At 50.2% G+C, this 15,802-nt stretch overlaps 1 protein-coding gene across 1 annotated transcript; it reads right to left on the reverse strand.

The window, feature by feature from the left end:
• Positions 1 to 998: 998 nt before the first annotated feature.
• Positions 999 to 8,686, reverse strand: PTI (pancreatic trypsin inhibitor). Its single transcript, NM_001190215.1, is given in 4 exon segments — positions 999 to 1,551; positions 2,006 to 2,194; positions 7,488 to 7,643; positions 8,457 to 8,686. Coding segments are annotated over 3 exon segments (294 nt in total). The 5' UTR covers positions 7,582 to 7,643; positions 8,457 to 8,686; the 3' UTR covers positions 999 to 1,540.
• Between the last annotated feature and the right edge of the window lie 7,116 nt (positions 8,687 to 15,802).

Consider the following 15,802-nt stretch of genomic DNA (forward strand, 5'->3'; position numbering starts at 1 on the left):
GATCCCCCGTTGCTGGGGCTGTGGCTGTGGTATAGGCTGGCAGCCGCAGCTCCGATTTGACCCCTAGCCTGGGAAGTACCTACAGAAGTACGCCATGGGTTTGGCCCTAAAAATTATTTAAAAAGAAGAAGAAGAATGAGAAGTACCACTGAGGCAGGAGATGGATGGGCTCCAGATAGACATTTACAACCAGCCACCTGTCTATACTTCCAGATAGAAATCACAACAGGCACAAGGCCGATAACAAACTTGTCTTCTGGGCACATGTTGACTAATGGGAGTGGCAGGGGCAGAGAGGGGCGAAGATTGCATACTTCCTATTCTTGAGGTCAGGGAGACCCCAACGCCACATGTGCAGAAGGACCTCTCTAGGTCAGAAGGGGAGGGGGCCTCAGACCATAATAAGTCCTGATAACTGTCTCATAACCCTTTGCTCTGCAATCCATCTTGGCCAAAAGCTATGCAAGCCCGTTGAGGAGGGCCTTGGGTCTGGTTAGGTGTGAGAAATAAAGCAACATAATTGGCCGATGGTAAACAAATACCCGGAAGAACTGTCCTATATAAATGATTTAAATCACCTTGCTGGCACGCTCCTCACGCAAGCGGACACCCACACCCATTCGTCTCCTTCGGGTGTGTATTACCGCTTCGCTTCTGCCTTAGGTAAATAGACTGCTTCTCTGTGGGCGCTCCCACATGTTGAACTGTGTTGGTAACAGCAGACTTTGTACCTGTTTTTATCATCGTTGCCTCCTTGAAACCTTCTTGCTCTCAACAGGGGGCGAGAATCAGGCCAGTTCTTCTTTTAGCTTCTAGCTAGTCTCGTAGCTAAGATTCCTGGTTTTCATCCAGGCTGCCAAGGTTCAATTCCTGAGTAGAGAATTAAGATCTCATTTCAAGCCATCACTCAACTCCTGTCTCTCCAAAATCACCGCCGTGTCCATGGACCCTAATGGTAAGATTCTTAGTTGCACACAACAGAATCCACTCCAGTTGGCTGATTCGTATATGCTTTTATTTAAATGTAAGGCAGGGGGACTGTGATATCATTGTGGGGGAAAGTGAGAACGCATCTCCTGCCATCAATGCTGAGAACTGGCTGCCAGAAATTCCATCGCTGCTTTAGGCAAGGAGAGCCGTGACCTTTGGGTGAGGAATGAAGGAGAGGGTGCAGTGAAGATGAGGCTGGAACAGGAGTCCTGCCTTCCAGCCACAGACTCCATGGCCGCTCGAGTTGTGAGGAGCTGGGCTCCTGCATTCCTTCCTTCATTTCTCTAAGAATCATGGACCGTCTCCTTTGAGCCAGGGACAGTGCTTGGTGCGAGGGGTAAAGGGAAGCCTCCCTCTCATGGTGCTTAGAGCTGCCTGGATGACACGCAGCTCAGACACATAGACCCATGGGCGGAAGGACAGAGGCAGGATTCTGATGAGGAAGGTAGGGCTGAGAAGGGAGCAGAGGAGGCTGGACTGGTTCAGATGCAGCCCCAGCCCAACCGAGGGTGGGGCCTCCTCAGTCTTCAGCATCTCGGGGGAGGACATTTCACTGATTATCTGCAAAAACAAAGGAACTTGCTGATTGACACCTCTGAGGCCCCAGACCTGCGCCCTGAACATCCCGACAGGTCCTAGACCTTCCCAGAAGTGAAGAACCACAGTCCCCCCAGGACCAGGATGGCCAACAAAGAGGAGGTGGGTTTTCCGGGCCTTAGGTGGGGGCGCTCAGGAGCACCGCAGGCCTGCTCTGCAGGGTGGCTGACTCAGGGTTCCCATCTGAGCAAGGGGAGCATGGGAGGAGGCTCAGGTCATGAAGATGGGGCTTCTAGGGGCGAGCTTTTGCCAAGCTGGCCCGTGGAGGAGGTGCTGAGGCTGCGGTGTCACAGGACACGGAGGCCACGTGCCCTGGGGGGGGGGGAGAGACACTGTGGGGGTGAGGGGTGTGGGGCCCCGTGAGCTCCGCCTCTCTCCCCAGCCCTTCCCCTTCCCTCTGCCCCGCCCCAGGTCTTACCAGAAGTCCCCCAGGAACCGCAGGTCCTCATGCAATTATTATAGCTCAGGAAGTTGTTTTGCCGCGCATGGCAGCCTCCGTAGATGAAGGTCTTGCAGACCCCAGACTCAGCATCATAAAAGAATCTGATTTTCCGGGCCTTGCAGGGCCCCGTGTAGGGAGGCTCCAGGCAGAAGGCAGGCCACTGGGCTGCAGGGGTGGGAGGAATTCTGGGTCATTGTGAAGATGGCCATGATAGCTTGGTCTGCAAGATCAGTGACTTCAAACTACCAGGTTTTTTACACTAGACAGTGGGAGGAGTGTGGGGGATTGTCAAATTAAAAAGGCTCTTTGAGGAGTTTCTGTCATGGTGCAGCGGAAATGAATCCGACTAGGAGCCGAGGTTGCCAGTTCGATTCCTGGCCTCACTCAGTGGGTTAAGGATCTGGCCTTGCCATGAGCCGTGGAGTAGGTCACAGAGGTGGCTCAGATCTGGCTTTGTTGTGGCTGTGGTGTAGGCGGGCAGCTGTAGCTCGGAATTGACCCCTAGCCTGGGATCCTCCATATGCCACAGGTGCGGCCCTAAAAAGCAAAAAAGAAAAAAAGAAAAGGCTATTTGACAGCCTGCTTTCTGGGATATTATTATTAATGTTGCTAGGTGTGATCATGACATGGTAATCATGTAAAAATTTATATATCCTTCATGAAGGATTTATGAATTAGTTGGTGTGATGCCTTGGATTAGCTTCAAAAGACTCTGCCAAAAAAATAGGAGAACCCAGGTCAAAAAATATTTTCCAGGAGTTCCCACTGTGGCTCAGTAGAAACGAATCTGACTAGTATCCATGAGGATGCAGGTTTGATCCCTGGCCTCCATCGGTGGATTAAGCATCCGGCTTTGCCATGAGTTGTGGTGTAGGTCACAGCTGTGGCTACAATCTGGCGTTGCCTGTGGCTGTGGTGTAGGCCAGTGGCTACAGCTCCAATTAGACCCCTAGCCTGGGAACCTCCATATGCAGTGGTTTCGGCCCTAAAAAGACAAAAAAAAAAAAAAAAAAGAAGGTCCAGCGTTTCTGTGAGCCGCAGTGAAGGTCACAGACACGGCTAGGATCCTGGGTTGCTATGGCTGTGGCATAGGCTGGCAGCTCCAATTCGACCCCTAGCCTGGGAACTTCCATATGCCTCAGGTGCGGTCCTAAAAATACAGAAAACTAAACCCCCCAGATTTTCCGTATGTCAATAATTATGACGCTGGACAATGGATACAAGGGTTTTCTGCTATCCTCTGCACTTACGTATATGGTAGAAAGTTTCCACTATTAATAAAAAATATGAAGGAATTATGCAGTAGTGAGGAGAGGCATAGAGAAAACACACCAGCGTGTTAACTTTGGTTCCCTCACGGGGACTGAATAAATTGAATATTGGCACAGTATTGCTGTTGTGATTTATAATAAGAAATACGTATTTGTTTTTCATTCTATTCCTGATGCAGAGTTCTTAAAAGTTTGTGTATTTCCTAAGTGCTGGGAGAAGCAAGGTGTCTTTTGTTATGTGAATTGGGTGACGCTGGGAAAGCTCCTAGGAACCTCAGAACAGGCGCTGGTTGCCAGGGGAAACCCCTGCCTCACAGGAGACTTGGAACTTTCATCCTCACGCTCCGGTAGGATCTTTTGCCTACACCCCGCCTCCAACTCAGGGAGGGAGAGAAGCTGGATGTTGAACAATAATCAGTGGCTAGTGATGGAATGAATCATAAATAGGTAATGAAGCCTCCTAAAACACCTCAACACTCCAGGTCACTCATGTTATTCAAAAGGACTGGGATTGCCCCAGAGACCAACACAGGGACACAGTCCCATCATCGCTCATCTGGACCACGGCGGCGGCACCTTGCTCAGCAGGACTCAGTCTCCGCCCTTCGCCCCCTAGAGGCCACTCTCCACATTGCAGCCCCAGAGAGCCTGTGACAACTTGAGTTCTAGCCCTTTGTTCCCATAACCACACCCTCTGTGACTCCCCATCTCTCTCAGTCAAATTCTCTCTCTCTCTCTCTCTCTTTTTTTTTTTTTTTTTGGCAAGCAAGCAAAGTCTTTATTACCGGAACGCAAACAGCTCCCAGGAAAGCTGGGAGGGGGAGGAGGAATCCCCCCGTCTTTCATCCTGTAGGGGTTTCTATCCCTTAAAGATGGGGGTTACCAATGTGGGGTCCAGAAGGATGTGGTTCTCTCTTATTGGCCTTGCCCAGTTACCTATATCAGTCCTTGTCCAATAGGGATCTTAGGGATGGAAATGTCCCATAAGTCTCATGGTTTCTTTGCTCTTCTCTTCCTGTAAACTGAGTCACAGGGGTTTAGAGATTAATGCCCATCTGGCTGTACTCACATTCTGATTCTTACAAAGTCCTACTAAGTCCTCCGAATCTGTCCCCATGGCCTCTTCGGTCTCATTACCTTCCACTCCCCTGCCTTCCACCCACTCAGCTCCACCCTGGCCTCTTGGCTTCTGCTCAAACACACGTTCATTCTGTGGCCTCTGCTCAAAGGCCCCTTATCACAGAGGGTTTTGGTGATCAATCTATAGAAAGAGCAGAGTGTCCTTTAGCCCCACAATTGGCTCCCTTCAAAAAGCTCCTAACTTAGCAGGGCACTTCCCCTTTATCTATTGTCTGTCTCCCTCCGGAAGGCAAACTATTTTGTCGTATTTTACAGTTATTTCCCCACACCTAGAACATGCTTTGTAGGGAACTTAATAAATATTTGTCAAGGGAATGAATCTCCTATTTCAGGCACAGGCAAAGTGCACAGTCGTTGAATAGAATGGATAGAATCGAATTCCTGTTAGTGAAATGTCTATTTGAACATGGGGCACGTCTGTATAATTATCATTCTATCTCTAACATTCTATAACCTGATAGGAGAAGAAATAATCGTCAAACCAGAGACAAAGGAAAGGGCCCTGAGATGTTGCTAATATTGCGCCAACGTGGAAAAAAAGCAGTCTTGGCCCACGAACACACTCACAGAATTGCTGTGTTTCTCACCCTCCCTGGAATTGCTCTGATCAGCTGTCCCACATTTTTCTGATTCATTTTAATTAGAGAGGAATAATCAGTCTTTGCCACCTAAATATTTTTTTCTTGGGTGAAAGGAGGTAGGGAGAGACCTTTTTTCAGCATAACGTCTTTTTTTTGTTTGTTTGTCTTTCTGCCTTTTCTAGGGCCACTCCCGCAGCATATGGAGGTTCCCAGGTTAGGGGTCGAATTGGAGCTGTTGCCACCAGCCTACGCCACAGCCACAGCAACGCCGTGTCTGCAAACTACACCACAGCTCACAGCAACGCCGGTCCTTAACCCACTGAGGAAGGCCAGGGACCGAACCCGCAACCTCATGGTTCTTAGTCGGATTCATTAACCACTGCGCCACGACGGGAACTCCCACACATCTTGGTGGAAAATAGACAAGATGTGTTGTGACATGTGATTAAAGTATTTATACTCCTGCTTGGTAATCCATTCAAAGAACCTGTGTAACATAAATCCCCTGTTCACGTGAAGACATCGAAGATGACCTGTCCCACGTCACAGACCACATGAGTGGTGGACTCAGGACAATATACCATCATGTCACAACCAACCCATTTGAGAAACTACATGATTCCCCCAGGAGCTCTTAAAATGCAAATAACTTGGTGAGAGTTTCTGGATGCGGTGTCCCACTTCCATTTGTCCCATGTCTTCAAGTCTCACGTGAGCCATTAAATCTCAGGGGAGAGTGAGTCTGGGTTCTTTCCCTGACACCGCATATGTGGTGTCTCTGCCAATGCCAAGCAATTCTCCAACACTGACTCGGTATCCCCCAAGTCAGTTGACTCCTGATATGAAATCCGTGGAGTTTGTGCAGATCCCACAGGTTGAGGGTTCAGGACTGCCCTCACTTCAATTGCCCGCCACAAGGTCTGGAGTCATTCAGGCTTGTAGCCAACTGGCTAGAAATCCCCACCACCATGTTTGGTAATTCACCGGAGTTCCTGTTGTGGCTCCATGAGTTAAGAACCTGACATAGTGTCAGGGAGGATGCGGAGTCGATCCCTGGCCTCGCTCAGTGGGTTTAGGATCCGGTGTGGCCACAAACTGCAGCCTAGGTTGCAGAGGCAGCTCAGATCCCACATTGCCAGGGATGTGGCTGTGGCATAGGCGGGTGGCTGTAGCTCTGATTCAACCCAAGCCTGGGAACATCCATACACTGCAGGTGTGACCTTAAAAAAAAATACAATAGAAGCAGTGATAGAACTCAGGAAAACCCTTTACTTACTGCTCCCACTTTATTAGAAAGGATAAAACACACGGAGAGGCAGTTGGAGATGTGTAGGGCCCAGGGGAGTTGAGGGATGTGAGGCCTCAGCGCACATACCCTCGCATCACTTTCATGTGTTCCCCATCCTAAAGTTGTCTGAACCCTGATATTTATGGATATTTACTGAGGCTTCAATAGGTCTGCAAATTGATTGAGTCATTGGCCATTGGTGATGGGCCTCAATCTTAGTTCCCTCCCCTCTGCCCAGAGGAGCTAGGGCTTGAAAGTTTGAATCCTCTAAACAAGTGATGGGAGTTTCTGGACACGGGCCCCATCCTGAAGCGACCCCAGGACCCCTTTCTTGACTCATCTCATTACAGTACAAAAGATAGCACATTCCATGAGTTTCAGGAGGCCTTGGCCGGGAACCAGGGCAGGGATCAAAGACTGATCTTTTCGGAGTTCCCGTTGTGGCTCAGTGGTTAACGAATCTGACTGGGAACCATGAGGTTGTGGGTTCGCTCCCTGGCCTTGCTCTGTGGGTTAAGGATCCAGCATTGCTGTGAGCTGTGGTGTAGGTTGCAGACGAGGCTCGGATCCTGCATGGCTGTGGCTCTGGCGTAGGCCGGTGGCTATGGCTCCGATTAGACCCCTAACCTGGGAACCTCCATATGCTGCGGGAGTGGCAAAAAAAATACTGATCTTTTCATTAAATGACAGTGAAGTTCAGGGGCAAGGCAGTGACCAGGAACAGAGTCTCAGAGATGGGGTCCCCAAATGGTAGAGTTTGGCAGAATATTATTATTATTATTATTTTTTTTTTTTTTGCTTTTTTTAGGACGGCGCCTGCAGCAACGCAAGATCCAAGCTGCATCTGAGACCTACACCACAGCTCATGGCAACACCAGATCTTTAACCTACTGAGCAAGGCCAGGGATCGAACCCGCAACCTCATGGTTCCTTGTCAGATCTGTTTCCGCTGCACCACAATGGGAACGCCTTTGGTGGAATAATTTGTCTTAAAGCTGAAAACATAATGATCTCCTTTTGAGAGTCAAGAAATGTCTCCGGAGTTAAAACTGCCCATCTTGCCAGTGCAAATCCAGAGAGGGTTGGCACACCCACCCCACCCCTGCCCCCAGCCCCTTTCATGGCCTCGCCCCCCTTTCCCCGCCCAGACTGTACAGGGGAGGTGAGCCAAGACTTACGTCGGACCAGGCTGCTCTCTTCATCCCCTGGGGTGCTGGCCACCAGGGTGCCCAGGAGGAGGAGGAGGGCTGCAGAGAGGCAGAGCCGGCTCATCTTCAGGGCCTCGCAGGAGGGCTTCTGAGGACGGCTGGGAGACAGGGCTTTTCACAGCCCAGCTGAGGGGTGGGGACAGACTGTGAGGAGGGGAGTGAGGAAGGGGAGGAGCTGGGGTCAGTCCTGGAGGTTGTGCAATCACCCCCCTCCCATCCCAAACCAGCCTTCCTGCTTCTGCCTGCTGGGGCCAAACGCTTCTCAAGCTGGACCAGGCTTGTGGGTGTCATGGAAACACAGTTTTTGATCCCACAGGTAGAATTTGGGTCTGATTTGTTCACTCAGAGAGCATCCTAGTACCAGAAGCAGTGCGTGGTCCCTGATAGAGGCTCAGTGAAAATCCGTGGAGCTGGAAGTTCCTGTCGTGGCTCAGCAGTAACGAACCTGACTAGTATCCATGAGGACACAGGTTTGATTCCTGGCTTTACTCAGTGGGTTAAGGATTTGGCATTTCCGTCAGCTGAGGTGCAGGTTGCAGATGCGGCTCGGATCCCATGTTGCTGCGGCTGTGGCGTAGGCAGCAGCCGTAGCTCCGATTCTATCCCTAGCCTGGGAACATCCATGTGCCATGGGTATGGCCCTAAAAAGAAAAAAAAAATGTGGATGAAAGTAAATCAAAGGACAGATACAGATAGGTGACCAGCAGTGTGTCAGCTCAGGGCCTCCATTTTTCTGCAGGTGTCATCACTGGCTGGACACTTACTGGTTACGTGGCACTGGTCTAGGCAGAAGCTGAGCAGGTGGCAGGCAATATCCTCCTGGGGCAACACCCTTGTTTTGGGTAGAAAAAGCGATAAGGGGCGTGGGCAGAGGGGGCACATGGACCCGAACCCTTCTCCACAGTCTGACCCCCCCCCCACACACACACTGCCCCTCACCTGGTTTCACAAACAGGAGAGCTGCCTGCCTGAGTGGGTCTCAGAGGACCTTGGAAGAGCACCTGCATCACCCCCTCCCCTGCTCTCCAACCAGTGCTTTGGGATCAGAGGACCTCAATCTGGGGAGCAGCCCTGTCTTTTCCTGGCTTGGTGACCAAGGGCCGGACATCTCCCCAGGCTCCGGTGTCCTCAGCTGTCACAGGAGATCCCCGCTGCTCACATCCTGGGTTGTGAAAGCAATGGATACAGTAGGTATATATTACCTCTTATTTACTGCAAAGTCTTTTGTGATCATCGTAATGTGTAGTTACAGCAAATAAAATTTAGCGCCTTCTATATACCAGGCTTTATCCTAAGGACTTGGCAAATATTAATTCATCTAATCTTTATAGGAACCCTCAGGCTGGGGGAGAGAAACTGTTACCGTTTCCTCATGTTACAAATGAGGAAAATGAGGCAAGACAAATTCATGTAATTTGTCTTGGGGGTAGAGAGAGGATTTCAGCCCAGGGATCTAGCTTCAGAAGCTGTTCACCAGGCACTCTGCTGCTTTGCCAATGGTGAAGGGCACAATTTAAGGCAGAGGCTACACATCCACCATCTCTCCATGCACACCCACAAATTCACTCCCAGTTATAACCGTGTAGCACCAAGGTCGCCTATACAGATGCACTCATTCACACTCTCATGCACACAATCAGCACGCGCGCGCACGCACGCACGCACGCACGCACACACACACACACTAACAGCTACCACTGCAAAGCTGTGCCGATTACAATATCCTTTATGTAAACCTATTGTCTCCTCTAATGCTCACAGCTCATCTCTTCTCCGTGGGGAGGTTTCTACCCTGTTCCCATCACAGGAGGGGAGGGGGCCCAGAGAGAGGAAAGCATCGCCCAGCACCACACTGCTGATCAGAAGTAAAACAAACACCTGAGCCCAGCCTTCCAATGTCCACACCCACCCACACACACACACCCACACCCACACACACGGACACCCCCTGCTCCACTCCCAGGGTCAAGGAAAAGGGAGCTGGGCTCATTTCCCAGAAGCCCCAGGAGCAAGCCCAGCCCCAGGTCAAACAGGCACAGAACTGGGGGGCACTGCAGAGGACCGGAGGGGCTGCCCGCCTGCACAGACACCCTCTCCCCAGAGAAGGGCAGGGGCTCTCAGTCCCGAGCTGCCCCAGCACAGAAGGGCACTGGCGGCGGGGTTCTCACTAGACAAGCCACTGTGTGTGCAGCGCTGCTCCCTGCGGACACATCTCCACGGAGGGTTCATTTAGCCTCAGGTCAGGCCTGCAGCACCTGAGCGTCTCATCCCTTCTTGCCAACGAGAAAGCAGAGGCTCAGAGAGCTCAAGCCACCAGCTCAGGACCCACAGCTAGCAGAGGGCACAACTAGGACTCGCCTTCAGGAGCCATCTGGCCCTGGCCCTCTTCCTCCCTCGGTTTGTCCATCTGAGACCAGGGAACAGCAGAGACTGCCCCTCGCCCGCCCCCGCAACAGCCGAGACCCCTCTTTTCTCCCTCCTCTCTCATCTGTCTGTCTGCCTCTCGCTTTCTCGCCCAGGGGCCACCTCTCCTTCTGGTTCTCCTCCCTCGGGTCCAGGTTAGAGGCCTCCAGACCCAGAACAGCCCCTGAGGGGCCCTTCCCCCCCCCAACCCCCAGGAGTTGCTGAGTCTGTCCTTATCACCTTCCAGCCCCTGGGGGCATCGACAGGAATCACCAGGCAGGACCATCACAGGGGCGACATTCTGGGTAAAGACCAGTGAGCCCAACACCTTGGGGCCCAGGTCCTGTCCCTGCTTCCTGTCCTCAGTTTTTCCCCCTGAACATGAGAAGCTGGGGGTCCACGCTGTCTCCGGCCACTTCCTGCTCTGATGGGAGCCGCATAGCCTGCTGGACAGCGCTGACCTCTAGCCGTTCCTGTACAGGACAGGCGAGCTGCACATACTTTCCCCCTCACTCAGTCCTTAGAATGGAAGGGAAGCTTTTAAAGACAAATCAGGACCCATTCAGGGAGGAGTCCTGATTGCCTTTTTTTTTTAAATTTTCTTTTTACAGTCACCCCCAAGGCATATAGAAATGCCTAGGCTAGGGATCAAATAGAAGCTGCAGCTGCCAGCCTATGTCACAGCCACAGCAACGCCAGATCCGAGCTGCATCTGGACCCACACCACAGCTCACGGCAATGCCAGATCCTTAATCCACTGAGCGAGGCCAGGGATTGAACCCTTGTCCTCGTGGATGCTAGTCAGATTCGCTAAACGCTGAGCCATGCCTACAACAGGAACTCGACGTTGTGTTATCTTTCATAGCCCCTCTCAGGAAACTCCTCAGTGACCAAGAAGGGTCACAGTCTGTTTCTAAAAAGGTCTCCTTCTTCTTTTGAAGGAAGCTAATGTCCTGTTGCTGCAGAGGTAGGTCTCACCCAGGTCCGATCTCTCGTCTACCCCAGCTTTTCCCTGTCTCTGGTCTCTCAAAGATCTAGGCGGGGATGGAGGCTTCTGTTAATTCTCTTTAGGATCAAATGACCTGTTCCTCAGACATTAAGAACCATGCTCCAGGAGTTCCCATTGTTATGCAGCAGAAACAAATTCAACCAGTGACCATGAGGTTGTGGGTTCGATCCCTGGCCTCGCTCAGTGGGTTAAGGATCCAGTGTTGCCGTGAGCTGTGGTGTAAGTCACAGACACAGCTCAGATCTGGTATTGCTGTGGCTCTGGCATAGGCATTGCTGTAGCTGTGGTGTAGGCCAGCAGCTGTAGCTCCAATTCGACCCCTAGCCTGGGAACCTCCATATGCCATGGGTGTAGCCCTAAAAAGCAAAAAAAAAAAAAGAACCATGTTCCACTGTTTGACAACAGGATTGATGGCGTCTTGGGAGGGCTGGGACCCAGGTTCAATCCCTGGCCCAGCACAGTGGGTTAAGGATTCGGTGTTGCCAGCTGTGGCTTAGGTTGCCACTGTGACTTGGATCTGACCCCTGGCCAGGAACTCCATATACCACCCTCCCCACCCCACCCCCCACCCCCGGCCAAGAAACCAATTAAAAAAACCCTGCTTTGCAAAGGCACTGCCTGCCCTCTGGTGGCAGCATCAGGAAGTGTGACCTTCCCTGGAAGCTACAAATACCATCTTCACTGTGATGCTGGAAAATTGAACTCCCAGCACTTGCTTTTTTTTTTTTTTTTTTTTTTTCGTTTTAGGCCTGAACCCGCTGCATATGGAGGTTCCCAGGCTAGGGGTCAAATCAGAGCTATAACTGCCGGCCTACAGCACAGCCACAGCAATATAGGGATCCGAGCCTTGTCTGCAACCTGCTCATGGCAATGCCAGTTCCCCAACCAACAGAGAGAGGCCAGGGATTGAACCTGCATCTTCATGGATACTATTCAGATTTGTTTCAGCTGCACCACAATGGGAACTCCTCTAGTACTTGCTTTTTAAAAGTGTGTGTTTGTGTGTGTGTGTGTGTGTGTGTGTGTCTCTCTGTCTGTCTGTCTGTCTGTCTCTCTGTCTGTCTTGGTGATGAAAATGGATTTATAAACCCTTAGTTAATATGAACAATTAATATAAAATCTTTACTCAGCATCTGTAATACACAGGACAGACCAAATCTTTGCCCTCATGGAATTCACTTCTTAGTAGGAAAACCTGTGATATATATTTTTGTGTGTGTGTGCCTTTTTTTTTTTTTTTTGCCTTTTCTAGGGCCACTTCCCATGGCATATGGAGGTTCCCAGGCTAGGGGTCCAATTGGAGCTGTAGCCACCAGCCTACGCCAGAGCCACAGCAACTCGGGATCTGAGCCACGTCTGCAACCTACACCACAGCTCATGGCAACGCCGGATCCTTAACCCACTGAGCAAGGCCAGGGATTGAAACCGCAACCTCATGGTTCCTGGTCAGATTCATTAACCCCTGAGCCACGATGGGCACTCCAGCCTGTGAGATATTGAATAAGAGATTAATGAGGAATGTGACACACAGGGTAGGAACATGATTCAAAAAACAGACAATAGGGAGTTCCCGTTGTAGCTCAGTGGTTAACAAATCCAACCAGGAACCGTGAGATTGTGGGTTCGATCCCTGGCCTTGCTCAGCCGGTTAAGGCTCCGGCATTGCCGTGAGCTGTGATGTAGGTTGCAGATGTGGCTTGGATCCCGCATTCCTGTGGCTCTGGTGTAGACCGGCAGCTACAGCTCCGATTGGACCCCTAGCCTGGGACCCTCCATGTGCCAGGGGAGCAAAGGCAAAAAGACAAAAAAAAAAAAAAAAAAAAAAGAAAGAAAGAAAGAAAGAAAGACAAATAGGGAGTTCCCTTTGTGGCTCAGAAGTAACTAACCTGACTGGTATCCATGAGGATGCGGATTTGATACCTGACTCGCTCAGTGGCTTAAGGATCTGGCATTGCAGTGAACTGTGGTGTAGCTCACGGATGCTGCTCGGATCCTGTGTTGCTGTGGCTGTGGTATAGGCCGGCAGCTGTAACTCCAATTTGATCCCTAGCGTGGAAACTTCCATATGCTGCAGGCGCAGCCCTAAAAAGCAAAAAAAAATTTTTTTAAATAAAAAAAAAAATAAAAAGAAGTAGAAGAAAGTGGAAGAGGCAGTCCTTCCTCCTCCCCACTTCCCTTGAAGTATAAAAACGTAGCCCACCTAATCCTTGGGGCAGAGCCTCCTTGTCTCCCTGCTTGCATCTTTCACAAGTGTCTTATCTTAATAAATTTATTTCTTGCCTACCACTTTTCCTTGCTGAATTCCTCTGCACTGAGGCACAAAGAACCTGAACTTCAGTAAGTCCAGACACCAGATGAGTGATCCTAATTTAAAAAACTATGGTTTCAAGTCCCAGTCTGGGTTTTGGCTAGGTTCAAGTCATAAGGGTTGTCAATTTCAAAACCACAACACCCTTCTCTTCAAGGCAAGGACAACATACTTGCAGGCATCATGAACTGGTGGGAAGAGGGCGTGAAAGGGTCTTTGGTTCAGAACCTGAGCTGACTGAGGGAGAAGGTAGGTGACATCCTTGGAGCCACTGGGATGGAGCAGGGACCAGGTAGACAGAGCTTAGAGCATCTACGGGAAACTTTTTTCCTTTTTCTTCCTTCCTTCCTTCCTTTCTTTTTTCCTTTCTTTCTTTCTTTCTTTCTTTCTTTCTTTCTTTCTTTCTTTCTTTCCTTCTTTCTTTCTTTCTTTTCCTTCCTTCTTTCTTTCTTTCTTTCTTTCTTGTTTTTTGGCTATACCCACAGCACATGGAAGTTCCCGGGCCAGGGATCGAACCTGTACCAAAACAGTGACCTGAGCCATAGCAGTGGCAATGCCTGATCCTTAACTCGATGTGCCACCAGGGAACTCCAATCTATGGGACATTTTTTTTAAGGGCTGCAAATGCCAGTTCCCAGCCTAGGAGTCGAATCAGAGCTGTAGCTCCCGGCCTATGCCACAGCCACAGCAATGCCAGATCCTTAACGCACTAAGCAAGGCTAAGGATGAAGCCTGTGTCCTCATGGTTTCTAGTCAGGTTCATTTCTGCTGAGCCACAACGGGAAGTCCCTATAGGACGTTTTTGACAGCAGCTATTGATGGGAAGTTGGAGCTGTCTTGATGCTTTGCCCCCAAATTGCCTCCTGATCTATGTTGACTTTATGAGGCTAGAAGCATTATTTCACATTGCACATGAATACGCTGAAGCTCAGAAAGGTTAAATAACTTGCCCAAGGTCACAGAGCTAGGAAATGGCAGAGCTGGGTTTAACTTCTTCTCCAAGAGTCATATCACCAATAAAGGCCTGACCTGGAATTTGAACTCAAGACTCTCTGACTTCAAAGACTGACCTCTAGTAGGAATTCCCTTTGTGGCGCAGTGGAGATGAATCCGACTAGGAACCATGGGGTTGTGGGCTCGATCCCTGGCCTAGCTCAGTGGGTTGGTAATCTGGCGTTGCCATGAGCTGTAGCGTAGGTCGCAGACACAGCCTGGATCTGGTGTTGCTGTGGCTGTGGTGTAGGCATTGCTATGGCTGTGGTGTAGGCTGGCAGCTGTAGCTCTGATTCGACCCCTAGCCTGGGAACCTCCATATGCCATGGGTCTAGCCCTAAAAAGCAAAAAAAAAAAAAAAAAAAAAAAAAAAGATTTTTTTTTCTATAAAGTTGTTTGTATGTATGCCATGAGGATCATACCTGTGAATCAGAGGAGGGCGAGGGCTAAGAAAAGGCCCTTGGACTTTGGAGTGAGGAACTTGGTGGCAACCCTGGTAAAGATAGTCAGACCTCCCTAGTTGTGAGCAACAGAAACTGACTATTGGAAGCAGGGGAGGAATGAGTGAGAATGTGTGAGCATGTCGTGGGCACCCATCTCCTTGCTGATTGTAACATCAGGCCACCTTGAAGAAAGCTCCAGACATTTTCAGGACTTGGGTGATTCGTGGCTCAAGATTACAATTCCAAGGAGAGCATCCGATTGGCCATGCTCGGTCTGGGGGTGGGGCAAGAACTCTGATTGACAAGCCACTCAACTTCTCCGCTCCTGGATGAAGGAAGAGTCCTTCCTCTAATCGAAATCGGGCTATTGTTATCAGGAAAAGGACCCTTGCATGCTTGGTGACAAAAGAGCAAAATAGCTCTGACGTTCAGAGAAAGAGAGGTTTCCATGGAGAGGGGACCGTGCCTGCGACGAAATTCCAAGTGAACAAAGCCCTATTGTATGGTAAACGCCACCCTGTTTGTTCCTGGGTCTTTCTCAAATCTTTCAGGTTTACTTGATTACAGTGGCCTTAGCATGGGCACGTCTGCAGGGCACTCATGTCACCTTCCATTTCAATCTTTCCTTCTTTCCTATCTCCTTTCCTCCTTTTATTCACAATAAATACCATTTCACACTCAAGAAGTCATGTTCAAAGTTTTTGATACATCGTCTATGCTAACCTCAGATAGCTGTGTGTGTGTGTGAGTGTGTGTGAGTGTGTAACAGTGAAATAACTGGGACCACATGACTGACTTTGGCAAGGTCTTCGTTTTGATTTTCTGCTGTGTTTCCTCCAGCCAATCAAATTTGTTGCCAAAATAACAGCTGCCTCTATAACCGGTGCCCAACAGAAACGCAGAGACAGAGTTGGAGGAAGCATAAAATAGCTTTGCTCGCCAGACAAAGAGGGGAACACAGCAGGCTATTGCCTCAAGGACTGGCCCCCACCCGCCTTGGAGGGGGTAGTGAGCCGTCTTAGAGTGTTTGAGGAACAGGGTGTGATCCGCTCAGGGACATTTTTCGACTCGCGGGTGCTGAGGTCATTGGGAGTCAGCGTCATCAACCTTCTGGTTCCAACCGGTCCGG

Source organism: Sus scrofa, chromosome 17, assembly GCF_054392235.1.
Source record: "Sus scrofa isolate SSC_HxYL_T2T_F1_AM1 chromosome 17, Sscrofa_HxYL_maternal_Yorkshire_Landrace_v2.0, whole genome shotgun sequence".
Lineage (NCBI taxonomy): Eukaryota > Metazoa > Chordata > Mammalia > Artiodactyla > Suidae > Sus > Sus scrofa.